The 24,104-nt window shown below is 46.3% G+C and overlaps 1 protein-coding gene across 5 annotated transcripts in view; it reads left to right on the top strand.

Moving 5' to 3' along the window:
• CPA6 (carboxypeptidase A6) overlaps positions 1–24,104 on the top strand; it is an 825,999-nt gene that overhangs the window by 750,966 nt on the left and 50,929 nt on the right. For all 5 annotated transcript variants that reach the window (XM_069220294.1, XM_069220296.1, XM_069220298.1 and 2 more), the window contains 2 exons: positions 1,430–1,520; positions 22,843–23,045. In XM_069220294.1, coding sequence (XP_069076395.1) covers positions 1,430–1,520; positions 22,843–23,045 — 294 coding nt within the window. The remainder of the gene's footprint in view (positions 1–1,429; positions 1,521–22,842; positions 23,046–24,104) is intronic.

Below are 24,104 nucleotides of genomic sequence, written 5' to 3'. Positions count from 1 at the left end.
ATGAGGTAGTGTTTATCATCATAGTCTACTGCGTTCAAGGACACGTTTTTTGGTGGGATGGATGGTGCTATATATATAATGCTTGTCACAAGGCATGAGGACATAGATCACTTTGTTTGAATTACAAGTGAGGATTTGCATCATGGGTTTGCGCCCCCTTCCATATGGTGCCGGGTACTCTTTAGGAACACAGCTGTTTTTGCATGCTTTACAACTCTTACTTTAAACTTGCTATACTGGTGGAGGATCTTAATTTAAACTCTTTGGGCCTGATTACAACTTTGGAGGAGGTGTTAATCCGTCCCAAAAGTGACGGTAAAGTGACGGATATACCACCAGCCGTATTACGAGTTCCATAGGACATAATGGACTCGTAATACGGCTGGTGGTATATCCGTCACTTTACCGTCACTTTTGGGACAGATTAACACCTCCTCCAAAGTTGTAATCAGGCCCTTTATGTGTTTGATATGTCTTCAGAGATTTGCCTATGAGGTAAGTGGTCTTGTGCTTCGCTCCTATCAGGTTCTTCAATATGGGATCACAAAGTAATAAGCCCCAATTCCCCCCAGTATTTTAGTTAAAGTATGGGATTCTTTGTGATAGGTGGTGATAAACCTCACATCATTCTACTCTCTTACCATATTCTGATCAAATAATGTATCCGTTCTGTTCTTAAACTTTAATCTATTGATGGCCTTTTCCAACACCCAATTGGGTTAGCCTCTTTTTTAAATCTCTGCATGATCTTGTCTTGTTCTTTTTAAACAGATCCTTCCTGCTGCAATTTCTTTTGGCTTTTACTAGTTCCCCAAAGGGAAGGCTCCACTTGAGATGGTCAGGGTAACCACTGAGGCCGTGAAGAATGCTGTTACTCGCTGTGGGTTTGTGAAAGAAAGTGGTTATTTCTCTTTTGCAAACCCATAGCCATAGTCAATGAGACGTTTAAGGGCTTGAAGAGAGCTTTTGTATCCATTTCCATTTTTCAGGATCACAATCATTGTCAACCATTCATTGTAGAGACTGATGTCTTTGGCAGGACTATAGGTGTTGTCCTTCTGAAACAGAAATATGATTCTTTTGAACATCGAGTATTCTTTTAATCTTGGTCTGTGTCTAGTTGCAAGATTAATTATTCTGTTCTTGAAATGTAATGATTGGTAATGAAAGAAGCCTGTTCTGAATGGTGACATTTGTCAATAGGGGTAAAGTAGCCTGTTGGGATACACATGGATCATTGGAATCTTCAAGTATTACAAACTACAGAGTGTCATAACAGCAACGTTTTGGGCTTACTTTTCCTCAGTCTGACTTCAATCTACGTATATTCCAGGTTTCAAAATATCCTATTTGCAGTTCCTATTTGCAGTTGTGTGATCTGAAACAGGAAGTTTTAAATGGGTTTCATTGTTTGCTTGTTTTTGGTTAGGATCGCTTTTGGAGAAAAACAAGGTCCAAGCATTCTAGGTTTCATTGTTATGGAGTGGATGCCAACCGGAACTGGAGAGTGAAATGGTGTGGTAAGTTTTAAAAGTGTCTTAAAGTGAATCTCATTCAATGACCATATGTTCAACATCGTTTTCATGTTGCATCAGCTTGTTTACGTTTACAACAAACTGTTCATTACCTCACAATCTCTCTAACTTTTATCACTCACTAATATTGATGTATTTTGCCTAACCTCAGAAATTTGAAGCCCCCAGCTTTTGTTTTTCTAGCTTCTAGGGGAGTTGGCCTCTCCCAGCTCACTCCCTTTCATGGGAGGGTCCTTATAGGGAGAGGAAGCAGACGGCTAAAACCTACTCTTTGCCTGTCCATTAGATAGCTGGTATATGTTTTTGTAATGCGTGTGGGGCACATTTGTCGTGTGCTTTGAAATCTCTCAACATGTCCACTGACTTCTGCTGTATGATGGGCCAGCAGAGCTATGCCCATGTGTATGTTTCCTCCCTGTGTCAGTTGCTTTTCACCTCCCCGGAAGTCACCCAGTTAGGCAGTAGGCATCAGGTAGGGTTTCTGCCGTATGTAGGAGGCCATTACATTCCACACCAGTTTTGAACGAGGGTCACTTTGATGGTGGGGATGCTACTTCATGTGGACTGTTTCAGGTGAAACATGTGGAGTTTGTAGCCTGTGTTTGTTTCTGCATGCAAAGTTTTGTTTTCTGCACTGCAAAACTTCCAAACATCAATACAAGTTATTTGGAGATAGACCAGAGCAGAGAGGTCAGTTAAGGTTGCTGTCCTTTCCCCCATGCAGCGTCATTGCCTTATTAGCAAAATATGATAAGACTTCCACCTTGCATTTTCCTGTTTATGTTTCTATGTGGTTGTCATGATGTGAAAATTAAAACATTCCTAAATACATTTCAAACTTGTGCCTCTGATGGATGAAAAATTGTGCCCCTCATATTTGATTTCTGTGGATGCTCTACTGTCCAATTTGGTGGGTAGATTATGGGGGTATATTGTATACAGACTTGGTTGACCACAAGGTGGAGTCAGCCATCAAGAACATCTAAGTGACTTTCTAACTTTCATTACGTCTGTACTCCTAGTATGGCTAAGCCCCTCAGGAAGATCTAATCTGATCTGTATGAGTTAATGCAGACAGAGTTTAGTTGTTCTGATGTGCTGTCTTCTTTGAAACAGATCATGTCACTTTTTTTACAAGAGCTCAAGTCACGTTTGACTTTAAATAGGGTTGCTGCTTTTACTGGTGGACCTCTTCAGCTCCTCATAGTGGAGTCCAAATCAAAGAATGCATCGCTCTCACATGCATTTTGGTGGTCACAAGTTGTTTGGTTGACCCTCAAATCAGTGGCCTGTGCCATCTTCTTTCAGGTCTTCAAAATTTAGTTTTAGCAATGGGCAGGAAGTTTCATTTTCTGATTCTGACTGAGAGAAAGCTTCTGGAGTCCTGACTGCAGGACTGATCCACACGTGAATCCTCCGGTGAGTGGATATCTGACCCTTTCTCATGAATCCTGGATGGGTTTGACTTGAATCTGTGGGTTCCAGAGGTGGTGTATTGTGGATTCAATAATCAAGTATGAACCATTTCTCCAGCCTTAGGGCTATATGGCTGGGTCCAAATTGAGGTGGTATGGTGTGCAAAATAACAATGTACTGGGATGCAACCCATGTAATTACCAGTGTTTGAGAAAAAAGAACAACCTCATGTTTTTCAGGAATGTTAGCAGATTAGGAAGGTATGTAACAAACAACACGGGAACTGATATTATTTTATATAAATTGCACTCTGTTATAATCTTGGGTTAGACAGCCCTGGAGGTGGAAGATAGAGGACTGGTCAGGATCATGGATAGGGCAGATCTGATACCTGTGTGGCTGGATAAGCACAACACTGATAAGGTTGATTTTCTAATCTTCCCTCTGCTTATATGTTGTGAATTGTCCTACACAAGAATTGATGTTATCCTTTGAAAATTCTTTCTGTCATTCCTCTGGACTTATTGTATTTAAATTGTCCACCCATGCATAAAACAGAGAACAGAAACTACTTCCTTATCTTTCAAATCTCACTAATAATCATCACCCTCAATTGGTAATCTAGGCATTAGATCAGCATGTTCATTCCTTTTCCCTTGAACATATTCTAGTCTAATGCGCTGTCATTATCCTTCTGTGATCTGGTGCAAGTAAATTAAAGTTTATGGTCAGTAGGTAAAAAAAAGTCCAGTTCCCCATTGTTGGTATGGAAAAGTCTTCTGTTTGGTAATGGCTACGCGCCTCTGCCCTGAGGGCCCAAATGACGCATTTATTCAGGAACCGAGGGTGACAGATTTCCAGGTGTAGAGACATAGAGGTCCTTGCTAATTTCATAGTACCCACGTTGAGATACTGGGAGAAAGGGATGAAGCTACAGGTGACTCACGGAATCGAACCATGGTAGAAACTCAAGGAGAGAATGCTGTGGACTCAGGCTCAAGGATCCCCTCAGCACACATTTATCCCAGACACACACTGAGTGTGTCCTTTTAGGCATTTTCCCGAGTTTCACCAAGACACTCACCCTTTTAGCTCATAGAATACCTCAGGTGTGTACACCACCTCAAATTTCTAGGGTACCACTGTCACCAATTCCAGGAGTAGATTTCTTGGGTGTGTTGAGTCTAGCAGAAACCCTGAGCTTGCAGTTGGCATTTCAGAAAGCCAAGGCTGAAGAAGAAGGAAAAGCCAGAGAATTTGAGAGGGAGAAGTTAAGGCTAACTCACCGGGAACAGCTGGAAAGGATGCAGGAGAAAGAAGAAATGGGCATGTGAGGAGAAATTGAGGAGAAATTGCGAGAGAGGGAGGACAAACAGAGAGAAAAGGAGGGGACATAGGGAGAGTGGGAGGAGAAACAGAAGGAAAAGGAAAGAGTGCTGGAAAGGAAAAGGATAGCCCTTGAGAGAGAGAAACTTAGGATGGCAGCAATGACAACTCCGTCTGTGATACGTAACTCTACCTCCAGTAGTTCAGGTTGTGGCCAAGCTTGTGCATGTGTATGTGGAAAGTCAGGACATTTGAAAATGGTTTGTGATATTTGAAGTTAGTTGTAAGGTGCAGACCTTAAATGACATGCCCAAGGTGCCCTAATGGGACACATGCTATTGGATGGGACAGCTGTCATTGGGAGAAAGCCTGTATCAGACCAAATGGTCTATGAGCAAATGAAGGAAGCTCTAATTAGGCTGTTTGTGCTGAAGCCAGTTCAGTACCTTCAGAGATTCGGGACTGCAACAGACTAGCTGGTGTTCCGTTTGAAACTAGGATTCATGGTGTATTGTGCAATTGGAACGGTGGGTAATAGGGATGGAGGCCAAGGACTTTATGTCCAAAGACCGCGGCGGTCATTCTGTCTTTCCCGCTGGGCTGGCGGGCGACCGCCAAAAGGCCGCCCGCCCGCCCAGCGGGAAAGCATCAGCAACGAGGAAGCCGGGTCCGAATGGAGCCGGCGGAGTTGCTGGTGTGCGACGGGTGCAGTTGCACCCGTCGCGATTTTCAGTGTCTGCCAAGCAGCAACTGAAAATCAATGTGGGGCCCTGTTAGGGGGCCCCTGCAGTGCCCATGCCGGGGGCATGGGCACTGCAGGGGCCCCCAGGGGCCCCACGACACCCGTTCCCGCCAGCCAGGTTCTGGCGGTGAAAACCGCCAGAACCAGGCTGGCGGGAAGGGGGTCGGAATCCCCATGGCGGCGCTGCTTGCAGCGCCGCCGTGGAGGATTCACAGGGGCAGCGGGAAGCCGGCGGGAAACCGAATAGCCCCAGAAGCACCGCCAGCCTGTTGGCGGTGCTTCCTCCGTCCCCTACCCTGGCGGTCTCGGACCGCCAGTGTAGGAGTGACCCCCATAATGTATGTACATATGTAATATATCTGGAGTGTGAAACTAGCCAACAGGCAGGACAGCGCTGTACAGCATCAAAGGCAGCAATACTAGTCCAAATGTGATTGGAGAGCTATTTTCTGTGAGGAGAGGTGGACTGCTACTTCGTTGTGATGTAGTATTTTTTAGAAAGGTGTTTCTTCAGCATCTTCTTAAACTGCAGCAGGGGTTGGGGGGATCTTGAGGGGTCCAGAAATGCTGTTCCTTTTTGCATAAGTGGAAATTACCTCACCTTTTTTTGCTCTTTTGAACCCCTTTCCGAGGGCCATAGGGTAAGCAGGGGTTACTGGGCCCAACAGTGGGGGTTAAAGCCTTTTACTCCCTATGCTGCAACTAAGATATACATGTTGCCTGACTGTGAGGAGTGTTTGAATGGACCAATTATGTCTATTCCCACATACTCAAATGGAACACCTCCAACTGGTACAGTCATTAGCCCTCCTCCTAGCTTACTACTCATCTAGCAAGCAGGACAGGTTCTACAGAAACTCTCTGTATCGCTGTATCTCTGTGCATCCCTGGCCAATAGAATATAGGGTCCAACCTATTGTGGGTCTTTCTAATCCCTAAGTGTCCTGCTAAGGGCACTTAAGGGCCAGTGACAAGAGGGTGATCCTGCCCACTGATGGAATCATTAGCCTCTTACTAGATCCTGGCTCAGGATTCACTGGCTCACTATAAAGTAGGCCATCCTCCCAGCCAACATAGTGTTTCTGGACCACACCTTCGGGTTATTTGTTGCTGGGTTTCCTTCTAAAGTCCCAGCAGCTTACAGCACCTCCTGTGCCTTGAGGAAATCCTCCTAGCCCCCCCACCCCCTTGCAGCTAGCAAACTCTGCAGCTCTGGAATTGACTCAGATGCCAGTAACTGGTCCGCTTCAGGAGCCTCATCCTCCTATCTCTGAAAGCAAAAGTGATGACCTCCACTGCCATTGGTCCTGGCACTTAGAAAGGGCAATCAAATCATTGCCCATGACATATCCACCACCTTGTTTTTCCCCAAAATGAACTATGGCCCCCTAGCCATTGAGATGAATCTCAACCCTGGCAAGCAGATACCCCATGCCCTCCCCACTGACTAACAAAACTATCTCCTTGGTACCGGGGAGTATCTCCTCAGGCTTAAGGTACTTACTCTCAACCATAGTGCGGAAGGCTCCAGTATCCATCAGCGTCAGCACTTTCCACCAATTGATACTAACCTCCTGCACAAATGCCATCATGTCAGAATGAAGGTGCCCCAGCGCACCTCTGTCCCTCTCCCAAATATCCATAGCTACTAGGATGAGTGCAACTGGGCCCTCTTTGATCCCTTCACCCATGTGTAACATATTGCTTACCATGGGTGTTTCTGGGTCAAGATCCTTTGCCTGGCAATCTCTCTTAAAGTGTCCCACTTGGTGCCATTTGAAATAAGTCACCATCTTAGATTTGGCAGACCCGGTGCTCACCTTTCATGATGCTCCTTCCCGGAACACAATTATAATTCCCATGTTTTCTGGGCCCTCCTTGAATCCTAAGAGAAATACCCTGGCTCTTACCTTCCAATTTAGAACCAGTCTGTGGAGAGCTTGTAGCCCCCTTTTGCTCAGAACAATGGTGCTCTAATTCTTTATGAACCCTGTTGGCTAACCAAGTCAGCCACCACTGCAAGTTTCTCTGGACCCCTTTCTGTCAAATCAGACAAGTATTGCCTAAGTGGAGTAGAGCACTCCTCCTTGAGTTGCTCTGTCACAATCAACATTTTACCGCCGCCCGCCAAAGTAGGAATGACCGCCTATGTTTATTATTACTGCCCTTTTGTTGCTGTTAATACTGTTGCCACCAATACTACTACTACTCTAACTACCGCTAGTAACAATAATAGTGATAGTTTGAATACTCATTGTTACTGTTAGCACTATTATTATCAACATTATCAAGCCTTTGTGACCAAATATGCTTGCATTTCCTTAAAAAGTGACAACAAAGATCGAAAGGTATGAAGTACTAAAGTTCCAACATACACAAAGGACAGATGGTGCACCTGACTATCATGTACCTTGGCCTCTGCTGAAGCGATACAGTTCCCAGAAGCAGCCCACAAGAAGATCTGTGGCATGAAAACTTGCTAGGGACAATTTTACTTTCTAGGCACTCACTACAGAGGCCATGGAAGTATCATGCTGTAGTTCCGCCAAGGGACATGGTAATAGAACAAGATTTAGGGTCCGATTTAGAGTTTGGTAGATTGGGTTACTTCATCACAAACATGACGGATATCCTGTCTGCCATATTTTGATCCCATTATATCCCATGGGAATCGTAATATGGCAGACGGGTTATCCGTCACGTTTGCGTAACCCATCTTCCAAACTCAAAATCAGGCTGTACGTTTTTCCCAGCGTGGGATTACGTCCAAGTTCCACAGGACGGAAAAGGGGAAAACACTGTAATACTGGATGGTTCCCCTTTTCGACGCGTAAGAACTCAGAATATTGTGCTTTTTTTCCCATCACAAATTTTGCCTGGTCGAATTTGTGTGTGGAAACAAAATATGTCAGCGCATTCATTACTCGTGCACTGGTTGTATTCGTAATGCAGCAGCAAATACCAATTTGCTTCTTAGTCAGGATTACTGCAAATTCTGTAATGGGGGGCTTAGTTTAGTAGAATGTTCTTTCTATACGTGGCAAAGTTCTTCAAATATATCGAGTCATAGCTGCAATCCAAACTAAGCAGGCTTCTATGTTTTAAAAAGCAAATGCCGGATCACGTACCATGTACAGCTCTATGTTTGGCTCATACATAGAGCAGCAGATGAATGAGCATTGTTCGTTTAACACTGTCTGTTCTAAGCAGAGAGCAGCCCGCACCAGGCACTGCAGGCCTATTCTGGAAACAAAGTGAAGGCCCCAGGCTCTCTGTATGACACTAGCTAACTGTATTCCAAATCCACATGTGGCCATTTATGTTATGTCACGACAGTGCTACATGATACATTAAAAAGGATGAGTAATGTGGGACAAACTTCCCCCTTCTGTACATTGCAAGGACATTGCAAGTCACCAAGGAATTTCTATGTAAGGGTATGAAACTCCGAGAAACTTGTAATATTCTTATAATATAAAGCAGGGAGCTGTTTATTCCCTGCACTTCACAGCCACTCCATCACTCTTCCCACAACACGCTTAAATCCTTGGTGTGTTGCTCTTTCATGTGAAAGTGATAGGATGTTTCTAAACACGAAAATCAGAATTGAAGTATCTAGTGCACAATTGAACACACCAAACACAGTTAAATGTTTTTAGAAAAACATATTAGAATAATTTTAGTACACGCCAGATGTTAAACACCACTGTAGCTCAGAATGTGTAGAAACATGCACATATATTATTTTCTATTATTATCTAAGGCATGGACAAATAAACATGTTTGCCATAAATATTTCATTTTTGCTTAGCACTCTCCATCTAGAAAAATAGAGCAGAGGAAAGAAAAGCCATATTTTTTTTATTTTTTTTTAAAGTGCAGCTTTAATTGTGCTCTACGACGTGCCTTTCCCCTTTGCTCCTTGCTCAGAAGCAGGCATTTTGATGTCAGAACTCAACTGTAATAAGTTATTATAGTTGAGCAGCTTTGTCATTCCTTTATTACAGGCAACTATATATGTCACAAGTCACTTGTTAATGAAATTAGAGACAAACCGTTATACAGGAATTGCAGGCACTCAGATTTTGTAAGTAAGTTAAGAAAATGAGGCATCTTCACAAAGTTTTTACTATTCTTGTTTCTTTAAAGCTCTTTTATTGATTTTCACGTTGACAAGATAACTACAGTTACACAATACTGTACCATGTACCTTTGCTAGCCTCACAAGCATTTGGTAATAAGTGATCATTTTTTTAAACAATGTGCGTATCGGCTATGTACCAACATAGTTTTCATAGAGAAGTGTAGTGCATTGCCACATTTGGCTAATAAGACGCCCAGTCCAATCAGTGTCAGTGCAACTAGAGAAGGCCTCCTCCTCCATTATTTCAAGCGGCAGTCTTTTAGGGGATACGGATTTCAAGCACTTTGGAGAGGATCAGCAATATAGAGGACCAATATTTCTGGATCATTCAGCACGACCATGTCACATGTAGAAAATAATCCTCTCTCTGCCTTGCACCTCAGACACTGTGAGGAGGGGAAGTTCCCCATTTTCCACAGGTGCAGCCTTGTGTAGTAGACTGAGCATGTACTGTATGAATCTCCCACCAGTCCCTCTCATAAAGGGGCGGGCGACATCAGCTTTAACATCTACCAGTCTGCCCGGGGTATTGTTGACAAGACATACGTAAGTCTTGAGGGTGTGGCTGGACGCCGTGGTGGCAGGTCGTGGATCTTTGAGCTACTGCCCATTTTCCCCATCTGCCACCATCCTGTTATTTTAAGTGGTCCTGGGGGTCCCAAATGTTAGCCCCTGCAAACCACCCCATGTCTGAGGAGTGTAACGGACTGCTTGAGCCCCTGTGCTGCCAGATTCAGAGAAACTCATCACGGCCGTGATGCGCCGCATGTGCCGCAGTCGTGGCTGAGGTGGTTCAGAGAGCTGCTAGTGATCTGGACCCGTGCCCATTGCTGGCCGCCCCTGGAAGTGACCCAGCACCTGCGGTTGCCCTGCAAAGCTGTCACCAAGCCCGGATGGGGCAAGGAATCTGATGGAGAGGTGCTGGAGCCACCTGTGCTGCCCCAGGACCACGGGGACGGCCCAAGAACCACACACCCACAGGAGGGCCTAGGAGGAGCTGCAAGAAGGGAGCCTGTCGGGTGACTCCAGCCTTGACAAGAGCAGAGGCCCCAAAGAGCCTGGACCTATTGAGCAGTATTTTGAACTGCCCAGCTCCTGCTGGAAGGGTGGGGACTCAGCAGGTGACCCTGGCCTGCTGCTGGCTTGCTGAGCAGCTGCTCCCTCTGGGCCCTAGAGGAGCTGTGAGGCCACGAAGGGGACGCTGGTGCTGCTTGGGTTTCCACAAGCGATCATAGGCAGCTCAGACGCTGCACACCTACTGTTTTAGCCTGGAGGTGAACTGTGTGAGGTCGGCCATCGGGTGGCCCCAACCCAGGGGAGAGCCGGGGGTCTGATGTCCTTAGATCCACTGACCGGCATACTGGGCCTCCCATGCCCAGGTGATGGAGTGGAGACACTCCCTTACTGTACCTGGAGCTGGGCGCTGAATCAACAGGGTCAATAGAGCCAAGCATGGACTGCAGATGGCCAACTCCTGGGTGTTACATGGAGCTGTGGTCTGGGACAGGCCACCCAATGGAGGGACCTAAGATGACCCCACCAGAAGCTGTTGTCACAGAGGGGCCCTGGGGCCTGTATGCTGATATTGAGGTACATAGAGGGGCTGCCCACAGAGACCCCTGGAGTGTTGGGCGGAGGGTACTCTGGAGCACCCATGGCGCTTGAGTACACATCTGAGTAATGTAAGCCCCCCTGTATTTAGATGCTGTTGGCCTGTTTGGCCTTAGTGCCCCTCCCCCCGGTCGGCCCTCGGGGCGATGCTGAGACTCTTTCTACTACCCCGCTGTTGAGGCTACTGACCATCAACTTTGGCAGCCCCTGGAGACTCATGTCCTTTGCTAAGAGTGGCACTGTGCTCTCTCTAGACGACCCCAAACTGCTTGCGGGTAGAGAGTAGGACCATCTCCAGCCCCCCAATGAACTACTGTACTACTATCTCCCTGAGCAACATGTTGGGCTGTACACTGCAACTTTAGACTGCCTGCAGGGGCTCCGTGGGTGTTCTTTGGTGGTGAGGAGCAAGCACCCCTGCACCAGCACTCTCCTCACTACCTCAAACTCTTTCACTGAGAAAATGTGTCAAGTACTGGCCTACAGCCATGGGAAAAGCCACCAAGAATAGGGAGATGGACCCTGGTCCTTGACTCACGAATGTGCTGTCTTTGGATGGCTTGAAGGGGGACAGGACGATGTCCCGGCTCATGCCCCATACGGGCCCTACACTACAGGACATCCTGCAAGCTATTACAGCATCCTGTGAGGTATAGGAAACTAAAATAGACACTCTGGGAACTGATCTGAGCATCCTAAGGGATGACCATAGATGCCTTGCAGAGAGGGTCACAGCAACAGAGAGGCTAGTGGCGGAAGTCCCCTCGGACATGTCAGGGATGCGCAACCGCCTTATGGAATTGGAGAGCAGGGTGTAGACATTAGAAACCCGAGCAAAGGACAGCGAAAACAGGTCCAGCAGGAATCATATCTGTATGATAGGTATACCGGAGTGCACTGAAGGTGATAACATGGTGGATTTTCATGAACGATGTCTGAAAGACAAAGTGGCTCCATATGGTGTGTCCTCCTTCTACTCCCTTGAACGTGCACATAGAGTTCCATTTAGGCCACCTCTGCCAGGAGCACCACCACGGCCAGTAGTTGTGTACCTCTTGTATTACAAAGACCGTAATCATATTTTGGCACAGGCCAGGGCTAAAGGCGACCTCAAACTTGGGAGATTCAAAGTCATGATCTTTCCGAATTTTACAAAAGATGTTGAGTAGCAGTGTTCCCTGTTCCTTGAAGCTAAAAGACAACTCCAGACACAAGGCCTGCAATATTCAATGCTGTTCCCGGCCAGACTGTGGGTGGTCACCCCAGAAGGAGTGCAGTTCTTCCACACACCATGGGAAATCTGGGACTGGTTGGAGGCTCATATTAGTGCTGGTCCCAGTCGGAGCCCCTCGGACCGAGCAGATAAGCGTCGGAAACAGATACGTACTGACAGGAGCTCCCGACCAAGAGCCCCATCTGATGACGAAATCCAGAGGTGGTGGCTGCAATAAGTAGAAAGGAAATGAGTCCAACTCCTTCTCCCAATGTGGGAGCCAACGGGGAGTCAGACGCAATACTAGATGTCAGCTCCAAGGATTCTGATGCTCCTCTACTGCACGTTACACCGAGGACAGCTGATGAACTGATATAGAGAAGCGGACAAACTGTGAGCCTACAAATATAGATGGGGGGAATGTGGAGAGGAGGGTAATAGCTGTGAAAGTTACTAAATCATGTGGTGCCCCAGGCTGCACTGTACCTTCATAACAGTGGCTGGGTGGGGGGAGAGCTGGTGAGGAGCTGAACCCCAACCTTTATCCCCCTCTTCACATGTTTGAGTTCTGTGGTCATTCCCACAAATGCTTGTTGTCTGGATGGATGTTTTGATGAGTGCAGTTGGCCTGCTCGTCCTGGGGATGGGGAGTTGGATTGTTTGTTACCTAGTTTATAGGAGGGAATGTCTACAATGTGCCTTCATCATGAGCGTTCAACCTGTGGGGAGAGGGCTGTCCCCTGAGGTCTGGAGCTTGCCCCCAACCACGACGCGCTACGTCTTGCTATTCTTACCCACCATGGCAACCCCCGTGACCTATAAAATCCTTTCCTGGAATATTAGGGGAATGCATTCCATGGTTAAACGACACAAGGTGTTTTCACACCTTATTCAACTGGGAGTCACGATTGCACTTCTACAGGAGACGCACCTTAGTGCTAAAGAGGGCCTCGCACGTCAACGTCGAAGGCAGGGGTCAAGTATTTTATACTGCATACCCCTTGTACTCAAGAGGGGTCTTGGTATGGATCAGGGCCGGGGTTCCTTTCCAACATACAGGCCATCTAGTGGACCCAATGGGTAGATATTTGGTGATTACAGGACGATTGGATGGACATGACATTACTATAGGGAGTATCTACAGCCCAGACATTGACCAGCTTGCCTTTTTCTCATCCTTGTCTTGGCCCCTCGCCTCATAGGCTCGATCATTTTGGGGGGTGAGTTCAATTGCATTGCGGATCCGGCCCTTGACAGCTCACATCCTCCACTCCACGATTCCCCCGGTCCGAGCGTTCTCTGTTTAGCAGAAGGACTGGGGCTTGGTCGACTCTTGGCATTTCCATCACCTGGGGCAACACAACTACTCTTTCTTCTCGCCCCTATATGACCTCCATGTGCACCTTAATGTATTTCTATGCACTTTGGATGTACATGGATTTCTATCTCTGAGTGAGTACTGAACTATGAATATCTCGGATCATAATATGCTGTTGATGGGGCTGACCTGGGGTAGACCTAGACCCTCCATCCCCATGAGGCGTTTGAGGCGCTGAAGGGCCCTGTTTTCCAGGACATGATTGGGGCTGTTATAGACTCCTATTTCAAAGACAATGCAGATTCTGCAACCGCCCTGCTAGAGGAGTGAGAGACGTTTAAAGTAGTAATCAGTAGTCACTGCATCTCTGATGTCACTGAAGTACGGCAGATGCTCTTGCAGGACATTGAGGTCTCTGAGAGAGAGCTGAGAGCTCTTGAGAGACAGCGACCAAAGCACTCGAAGCGGCAGACTGAGTGCCTGGAGATCAAGGAAAGAGTGGCGGTAGACGTAGAGCAACTCCAATGTTTTGATTACAAAAACGAAATGATCCGGGCCATGCTGAACAGGATCAAACTAGGTCTCTGTTAGCATGCCTTGTAAACCCTGGTAAATGGGGTTCAGTGATAGCTGAGTTGGAATCTACCCAAGGCGTTAGATTATACTTACAGGAGGATATCAACACCGCATTTCTCCCCTGCTATTCTGACCTATACCACCCCACTTCCGTAAACGGTCTTGATAACTTCTTATCTGTGGTGGCCCTCCCAGCGATTTCGCTGCAGGTCGCAGAGGACCTGGGTAAAGACATTACTCTCCCAGAAGTTAGGGCTGTTATCAAGCATATAGCCTGAAATAAGACACCGGGCACTGATGGCCTCACAGTGGAGTTTTACTCGACCTTTGTTGAGCGCCTTGCCCCTAGGCTGGTCAACCTATACCAAATGGCCAGTGAAATGGGACTGCAACCACCATCTACAAAAACGAAAAAACCCTTTTCTTCTGACACCCGAATGTGATTTCTATTATAGCTGTCATACGGGGTGAGTGGAAGGGAGTGTCAGATTGGATGGAGATGAGGGCGGCAACGATGGGAGCCCTCTACGAGGCAGACTCTTTTGACCATCAAGGACTTTCGAACTCTGGGACATTTTATCGGGCAGTGACAATGGCAGTTCGTAAGCACTGGAAACAGGACCTTGTAGAGCCACCCCATTCTGGCATCTGCTAATACCTGACCACCTCATCGGAACATTTGAGGCAGTTAGCTTTTTATATAGGTGGCTGCGAGGAGCATGATGATGCCCTTGGTGACTCTTAAATCACACTGGGAGGAGGACCTAGGGACTCCCATTTCAGATGATGACTGGCAACGCATCTTTGAGTGCGTGCCCAAGGTCTCTTGAAATATCTGATTCAAACTCATTTTAAATAATACACAGGGCATATCTCACTTCCAGGAAGATTACCAGTTATTTTGGAACTGAGGACGGCAGGTGCCTCCAAAGCAGAAATTTATAGCTGAGTTCATTCACATGTTGTGGAGCTGAAGGTCCTTGCTTCACTACTGGGAGGGCATTGCAAGTGTGCTGACTGCAGTTGTCAAGCGGGATGTCCCGTGTACCCCTGGACACTGCCTGCTCAGTTGGTTCTCACATACTGCCAAAATGAAAATTACAAGCCAAATCCATGATTTAGCGTTTATTGTAGCCAAAAGGGAAATCACTTGAAACTAGAAGGTCCCCTGAGACTTGTAAGATGGAGACAGGAGTTGCTGAAATGGGCGACCTACAAGAGGGTGATTAAGGTACAGGAAGCCAGGCAGGGACATGGCTCCCTAGATGGGGCCAAGGCCTGTTAGACATTAATGACTGCTTTGGATCAACAGGACTCCCACTTGTCAGATGACAGTCAGCCGTTCCCGTGAATAGGTAATCCATGACATGAGAGGATCACTGAGAGTACACACACTATCTGTCCAGATTGTCGGGGGAGGACTCCAACCAGTACATGTTATAGATGTGAGACTTTACTCAGGATACTTTCTCCCTTTTTATTATAGATAACTTCACACAAGAAGCTCAGTTGGTACTAGGCAAGGGATGGGTGGGTGGAGTGTGCATTGGGAGACTAAATTGATTTATTGTTCATTCTACAGTAAGGGTGAGTGTGCGGCTGTGGGGGGGTGAGGATTCACCGGCTCGTGTCATCTATAGACAACAGTGTGATATCAACGTGCTTTACACTGATATCCTGTATGTTGTTGTATTGCCAGATTGTACAAATATAGATTTAAGGAAAGGGGCACTGTACCCAGTGCAGCGTCAATTTCCTTGCGCCCCTTAGCACCCCCCTACCGCCCCCGACCGCCACCATGACGCAGGGTGGGGGGGCAATAGCATAATTGTTTTTATAACGCTATTGATATACTCTACATGAGTAGCACCAAAATGTTAGCGCTACTCCTGCAGAGTACATAAGGGCCCATTATAAATAATTGTATGCATCCCTTTAATGCCTGCTCTCAGCAGGCATTAAAAGCGCCGATGAAAATGGCGCAAGGAAATCTTTTAGATTTCCTTGCGCCATTTTTTCAGCCCCTCTAATGGGGAAACGCCCCGCCCCCCTTGCATACCTTATGGCTGGCACAGATATACTATGGCGCAAGGGTCTACAAAGTGGCGCAATGCATGCATTGCGTCACTTTGTAAAATGGCACAGGGAAAATACCACTTTAGCGCTGCCTGCTTGATGGCCGGACAGCATGATCCGTGCTCGGAAGCTGTGTGTGAAATTGAAAAGCACAATAAAATGTGTTAAAAAAGACATATGTAAGTCTTCTTCCCCTTCACAGGGCTTATTACTAATCCTCCGTATAGTGGGCTAAATTTTAGCATATATCCAATATATCACAAGCCTCAGCTGTAGAAATCTATAAAATTGGGATTTGCCTAATTCATACTCATTGGATAAATTTACAAAGGACTTAAAGTGGTAATTTTCCCAAATGTTGCACACTCTTAAGATACCAATATTGTCCCAGCCTGAGCAGCCACTAAAGTTGTTGACCTGTTTTAGCCATGCCCCATGACAGAGGTTTGTTACATAGGTCACCTACCCATTCCATCCCACCCATCTAGGCCCTTTTGCCAGCCGTCTAGGATCACTATTGTCACTTGGGATAGGGTTGATGTTATTCGACCCTATAAAGCGCCGCAAGTTTTTTCAGCTCTGTGAGTTCCAGAACCTCCACCTTCACCACCAGGTCATCCCTGCTTCCAAGCACCGAGTCACTAGGGGCAGTCAGATAGCACACCAAATAATACAGCTGAGTGTTGACCATTCCAAGAGCACCGTCATACAAGGACTGTGCACCTTTATTGGAGGAAAATACCTAATGAAATTTCCAAATCAATTTTAAAAAAATGAGAAATATATAATAAGGAAAAAGACACAAAAAAATCAAAATAGGATAAGGGGAACCAGAGATATAAATGTTCAAAGTTTTAAGGCAAAAAAAACCAAAAAAAGTAGAATGCCAGTGAAAAACATATGCTTGCGGTTGCCTGGGACCTATGCATGATTTCACAATGACTGTGATGGAGCGGAGCAGTGGTCAGGTAACACAAACAGGCAACATCGGTCAAATATTTTACCTTGGGACTTAGGCAGGCATTATGACCATAGGCAGTCCAGACCGCCAAATAATGTTCACACGGAGATCCCACAGGCGGAACTCCACCACTGCCAGGCTACCGCCGCCAGGCAGGCTGACGATGGCAGAGTTCCTTATCCGACAGGGCAGCGCTGCCTGCCGGATAAAGAACCTGTGTTCCAGGGAAAGGCTGGTGGAATGGGTGCCCGGGGGCCCCCTGGGGTCCCCTGCACTGCCCATGCACTTGGCATGGGCAGTGCAGGGGACCCCGTGCACAGCCCCGTCACGCATGTCACTGCCCGATTTACAGGCAGTGATACAGTGACGACGGCTCCATGTGGAGCTGTCGGCAATGTCCAGGCCCAGCATTTTGCTGGGCCAGCGGGCAGAAACACTTTCCGCCTACCGGCCCAGCGGAATGTTGTATATTGGGCCGGCGGGGTCCTCAAAGGGCTGGCAGTCTGTGTTTAGACCGCCAGCCAGAACTCGGCAGGAAATCCCGCTGAGTTCATAATGACCCCCTCAGTCTACTTTTTGGTTTTCAAAGTCTTCCCGCAAGGCAAGGTCCACAAACGAAGTGGTGGGGGTCACTTGAAGTCAAATACATTGTCATTGAGTTCCTGCTTAAGTCGTTGGTTTTGACATCAGAAGACCAGAACAGGATAAGTCTGGATTTTATAGCCACTGAGAACCTTTTGCCGCTGTGATAGATTTGACCCTCAATCAGTCCAAAGTTTTACTTTCAGATTAATATGCTCATTAAACATTTGACAGTCAGTATACTCTGCACATAGCTACATATGCTTACCAACAGCACATTGCATCATACGCGAGTAGTGAATGCATCCATGCCTTGGACAAACACCCGAATATGTAAAAGAATGCTGCCCCTACTAGTAATCTGCAGATAGGTACTTTGAATGTGCTTGGGCTGAATGCCTATACCAAAAGGTAACTTGTGCACACATAACGCAGGCGACCTGGTATAGGAATCACTATGCTCCAGGAAAGTCATCTGACAGATGAGGAGGGTAAAATGAAAAAGAAATGGAAAGGGCAAATGTTCTATTCCACACAGTCTTCATGGCTAGAGCGGTCAGAAGATGGGCCGCCCTGGGGGTACCCTTTCAGCACAAGCAGTCTAGTGGAGATGTGTAGAGTCAGTATCTAGTGCTCTACACGTTACTAGATGGGGGTTTAGGTCGGTCTGTTAAATCTGTATGCTCCCAACACAGACTATAAAAACTTCTTTGAGCCACTGTATTAACTCATTTGCCCATGTATGGACTCACCATTGATTTGGGCTGGTAATTTTAATTGTGTGCTCAGTGGTAATATGGATAGGTACCGCCCTAAGCAATATACCAAACCAGGGATGATCGCTACGCTCGTCGAGGTAATGACAAAACTGGACTGCATTGATATGAGGTGAATCATACCCTCACGAGCAGTCAGTACTCCTGTAATTCACTGGCTCACAATAGATACAGCAGACTATATTGAATACTGGTAACTGATCAATTTAGTCCCCATATACAGGGAGTCCAGTACCTAAACAAGTACCTTTCCACTCATTACCCCTTAATATTAAGCTATGATGAGGGTGTGCGACAAGGCATGGTGGTTAAATCCAATGGCACTCATTGACACTGTGTTCAGATCAGAAATAAGGGCAAGTCTGGAGGACTATCTAGAAAACAACTCAGATTTATGGATGCCGAAGCAACGGAAAGGCAGTGCTCAGGGTCAAATACATGTTGAAAACAAATAGGATAAAACTGCATCAACAATGTATCCTGACACAGCAGGAGACTAGATTAGCGCAGCTTCAAGCGCACTAAGGGCCAGATGTAGCAAAGGTTTTTACCCATTCTGTGTCTATGGGAAAAAGTGTTCGTACATATGGCCCTAAGTTATTTATGCCTCCCAGGCATGAACTAGACTGAAACATAGTTATGATATAACAGACACCTGACATACTCTAGATAAACATACACTGACAGACTACAGACAAACACTACAGAGGGCCTGCTTCTTAAGAGAGATTACGATGCCTCGCTGATATTTAATTTGAATAGGCCGGATGAGTCAACAGTGGTAATGCAATCTAGCATTCATGATATCTTATCAGTATATCTGTCCCGCCTTTAAGAAAGCCCACAGATGTTGGGTGCATCACAAATTGAGACATATCTTCTGCCCCTTGGGCTCCCAAATTCCCTTGAGAGGACACAGAAAAATTGGGCTTAGAAATTAATATGGAGATGGTTCTCTCTGCAATTCACTGCCTACCCACAGTTAAGGCCTCCTGAGGAGAGGGATAGATTACCCTTGGAGTTCTATCAAGCTTAAACAGAAATTGTGGTGGCATTATAAAGTCAGTACAATAAGCCTAACTATCTTAATGGCTGAATAGTTGTTGTTACGTCCCTTGAAAATTGTGCATTGGGTTTCCAGCGGTAGCCCCCGTTCACTAAGGAAACTATTGGCGAGATACCTTTTTTCTCATCCACTTACTTAGGGGGGCATGACTTGTAGTACCTTATGTATCTGGGTGAGTGTCTCACGGGTGGTGGGCCACACTTCTAAAATAATCCTTTGCGGGGCTCTTCTTTCCCGTTATCTTGGTTTTTTTTCTTTTTGTTGGAGCGCACTCTATTACAGGGAGAGTGCTGTGGCCGCACTGTGATAAGCGGCTTGTGGGTCGTGTGGTGGGAGGCGCGTCTGTCATGTGATCGGGGCGCGTCAGTCAGGTGATGGAGACTTTTGTTCCCATATACCCTGGAAGGCTTCTTCTATGCCGACTTCACTCCTTGACGACCCTGCCTGCACTGTTGGGTTTGTCCTATGGTGCCGGTCCAGTGTTTCTCATTCCTGGAAATTGCTTTGTCCCTGTTTGAGGTGACGAGGCAGCCCGACGGAGTATCTCTTGTCCCTATTGCCTGTCTCCTACTCTACCACTTCATACGCAAATGAAGGGTAAGGCATTTATTCTTGTTGTTGCTTATCCCTCCCAATCTGAGTACCCCTTTCCAGTCAGTGTACTGTATCTCATAGTTAGGTTGCTGTATATTTCCCCCTACCTGAACTGCCTTTATTACGAACTGAACAATGTATGCTTAAGCCAGGCTCCCAGTTCCACAGGTATTGTTCAATACTGTGATTTTCAGTTTTCCCTGCCTCCAAATAGTTATTTTTGGATTCCTTACATATTTCTTTCTGGCCTGCATGCTATGACATTAATAGGAATCCATGACGTAACCTTTATGAATTCATAGAATTCTAAGCAATTGGCATATCATGGGAATATTTTGGATTACGGTTCCTGGAATGATGGACCATTACTTGGGTGAGCACATTCCTTAGTTGTGTGACTGAGACACTTACTTGTATGACACGTATAAAGAGACAGATATAGGGGGTCATTCCGACCCTGCGGACTCGGAAGCACCGCCAACAGGCTGGCGGTGCTTCCAGGGCTATTCTGACCGCGGCGGTAAAGCCGCGGTCAGAAAAGGGGAACCAGCGGTTTCCCGCCGGTTTTCCCCTGGCCCAGGGAATCCTCCATGGCGGCGCTGCTTGCAGCGCCGCCATGGGGATTCCGACCCCCTTCCCGCCACCCTGTTTCTGGCGGTTTTCCCCGCCAGAACCAGGATGGCGGGAACGGGTGTCGTGGGGCCCCTGGGGGCCACTGGCATGGGCAGTGCAGGGGCCCCCTAACAGGGCCCCATTAATATTTTCACTGTCTGCTTTGCAGACAGTGAAAATCGCGACGGGTGCCACTGCACCCGTCGCACCCCTGCAACTCCGCCGGCTCCATTCGGAGCCGGCTTCCTGGTTGCAGGGGCTTTCCCGCTGGGCTGGCAGGCGGCCTTTTGGCGGTCGCCCGCCGGCCCAGCGGGAAAGTTGGAATGGCCGCCGTGGTCTTTTGACCGCGGGGCGGTCATTCGGCGGCGACCGCCGCCCGCCGCGGTCAGAACGACCGCCATAGTCACACCAGATTGTCTTTGGTTGTTTAAGGATACATACCCTTGTGACATGCATGCATCGTGGGAGAAACCATATCAAACACCAACGGGTGATAGAGTCACTCCACGTCAGGAGACATCCTTCCCCTTTTTTACATTTTTCCCCCTTTATCCTTACAACTTACCGTTCACAACTGTTCTCCAATAAGCGTGGAGGGTTAGTTTTGAGGTGAGAGAATGGACAATCTCCATTTCCACAGTGCCTGGTCTTCAGGTGAGTGGGATCGCGACAGTGGTAAGCTGACATTTTGGCCTAGGCATGTTCAACCACTGGTTGTCTTCAGTACTGTAAAATAATTTGTGTGCGTCTAGGTATATCATATGGTGGGCACACTAATTTGGATGGCACGAGCTAGAGCAAGCATCCTCGAAGAGTACAGCTTAACTAGTCAAAAACAAAACATCTGCAAAACTCACTTAATGAGCCGAGAAGCATGCAGAATGCAGCTAGCCATCAGTGACCAAGGTATGATGCAGTCCATTTGGAAATATACACCACAGAGTGAAACTATTACCCTTTTAGGTCGTTTTATTTATGATGGATGTTTCATTTGCTGTGACTCAAATTTTTAGGTGGAAACAATTTTGACAGTCAGACACAAATTACTGGACTGTTTTAGGGTTCCAGCTAAGAACAAAGGGGCATATTTATTAGCCTGGTGGGATGCTGGAGCATCACATTTTTGACACTCCAGCGACGCTGACTACATAATCATATCTATGAGGTCAGGCATGGCCTCATAGATATGGAGTAAGGCAAGGAAGCGCAAGGAAGCGCAAGTCGCCACTTTACCTTACTCTGTGCCAGGGAGGCGTTCCATGGGTGTTGCCGTGGGTTTTTCCATGCAACACCCATGGATTTTGGCACATCCCCAGATTTATGAGAGGCTGTAAACCTGGGGATGCAACACAACCTTACGCCTCCTCAGGGCAGGCATAACGAGGAGAAATATTTTTATTACTCCTCATTTTTTCCTCTTTCGGGTTGTGTTGCTTTCTGTAGCACACATGGAAAGAGGAAAACGCCTCTTTAGATTATTTCTGCGGAGAAAAGTGCCTTTTCCTGCACAAAAACAATCCTGCCAACAAAACAGGCACCCTTGTACCATGATTTGCTGCACTGCCCTATTACAGATCCCTGTAATTAGGGCCCAGAATGTTTATGATGGGGAATTTATGAGGTGTTTTTTAGATACTTTTAAGTGAAATCGTCATAGATTCTGAAAAACATGTAGGTCTCGCTGTTGTCCAGGTGAGAGACTGAGGTGGGTGTCCAGTAATTATTTATCATTATTATACTCAGTACCAGGAAGTGATTTTAGTGGAGATTATGCTGCATCCATACAGTTAGGCATAGGCAAATCACAATACACCACTGAGTCCCAGTTAAGCAACATCATCTTAGGCGACCACCTTAGACCCAACCCCTTAAACGAATGTGTACACACACACTTTGGCTTAAAGGTTGATGCTCATTTGCTGCACTCGCCAATGCAGCATGTTTCTTTTGCTCGAGCCAGGCATAAACAGCTTTTCTTCATGCAGAACTAGAGGTGGTCCAACATTCCACCAGATTGGTCAGATTTTCAGGTATGTTCTCGGACCAAAGGGTTTGTTCTGGCTGTCACCCGCATTTATCTCGGATTGTTATGGGTGCTATGCATTACAGTCCCATCCATGCTCCTAAGTTGCAAGTAAGGATCCTGCTTCTCTGTTATGTCGTGAGATACGAGGGATCAAATGGGATCAGTTTGTATCTTCGTAAAAATAGATCATTGAGTTGAATTGTGTTAGAGCAAGTTGACAAAGCTTTCCATAATAATTAATCTGTAATGTAATGTTTTCATTTTGAAGATGAAGGTGCATCTTTGCACCCTTGTGATGACACGTACTGTGGCCCTTATCCAGAGTCCGAACCAGAAGTAAAAGCAGCAGCTCTCTTCATTCGTCAGCACCGGAAGCAAATCAAAGCATATTTGTCCTTCCATGCCTATGCCCAGATGCTGCTCTACCCATACTCCTACAAATATGCAACAATTCCAAACTTCAACTGTGTGGTAAGTCCACAAAAAGTCCTTCACAAGTGTGCTTCTGGTGATTTGCGAGATGTATAAGTGATTTGTGGCGATTTCTCTTCAAATCCAAGACACCTCAGGTTAATTTGTTTTTTTACGTCAAACATCTTTATTCCTCAACCACATTTCCATACTTTGACACACGTTCTTCGGGTGTCAAAAACAATGCCAAACCAACGCTCACCAGTTAGTGAGAAACCTGATTCTAAACCTTTCTACCATGCAAGTCCCTCACCACCTTCCACCCAAGTACTGTTGGCCACATAGTAAGGTAAGGAAAAGGTGTTGGTGAGACCAGGTGTGTACATGATGCTAGATTTTCTAGGAGCCCCTTCTCAAACCCATTAAGACCTGAAAGCCACATTGTTAAAAAAAAAAAAAGCTATCCACACCTACACTTTTCCAACCTCGAAGCTGTGCAGATTTCCAGATGTTTTGGAATTTATATATATAGATCTTTCAAGTAATGCCTAGATACTGCAGTGGTTGCAGGTTTCCAGGCATACTCCTAAATCACTTTTGTGAATTCCAGTTTTGCATTTGCGGTTTTGGTGGTGTTCCCTTCCTCTTCCCACTTTAGAATGGATTTTACTCTTGCCTTTGACAGTAGTAAATCTCTGACATTTTCCATAATACCCCCAAACCAAAAATTCTGAATTTGAGGATGTCCATAAATTTACTGCTTATTTTCAACCTGTTCACCCCACTTACTACCAACCCTCTTCTCAGATCACGGATTTACTTACTCGAAATTGTTTATTTGGGTAAATCCTTTCAACGAGTAGCAAAATAATTTTTGAAAGGCTATTCAAATACAAATAGTACAAATAGTTTTGAGAATCAAGTTTTAGTGACAAAGATGCTTTACTCAAGCCTGTAGGTAATCTGGAATTCTTGAGCCAACCAAATGATGTGCAGGGACAGGAATCATCAGCAAAACTTAAAACCCTGCAGCTGGGTGTCAGATGAGTATACCCTTTCACTCTATCTCATGTTACAGACTCGGGAGCTTTATTTCTCACAAGCACAGAGCAAAGCATA

The sequence above is a fragment of the Pleurodeles waltl genome, chromosome 2_2, assembly GCF_031143425.1.
Source record: "Pleurodeles waltl isolate 20211129_DDA chromosome 2_2, aPleWal1.hap1.20221129, whole genome shotgun sequence".
Classification (NCBI taxonomy): Eukaryota; Metazoa; Chordata; class Amphibia; order Caudata; family Salamandridae; genus Pleurodeles; species Pleurodeles waltl.
This window is presented reverse-complemented; position numbering and strand designations above follow the sequence as displayed.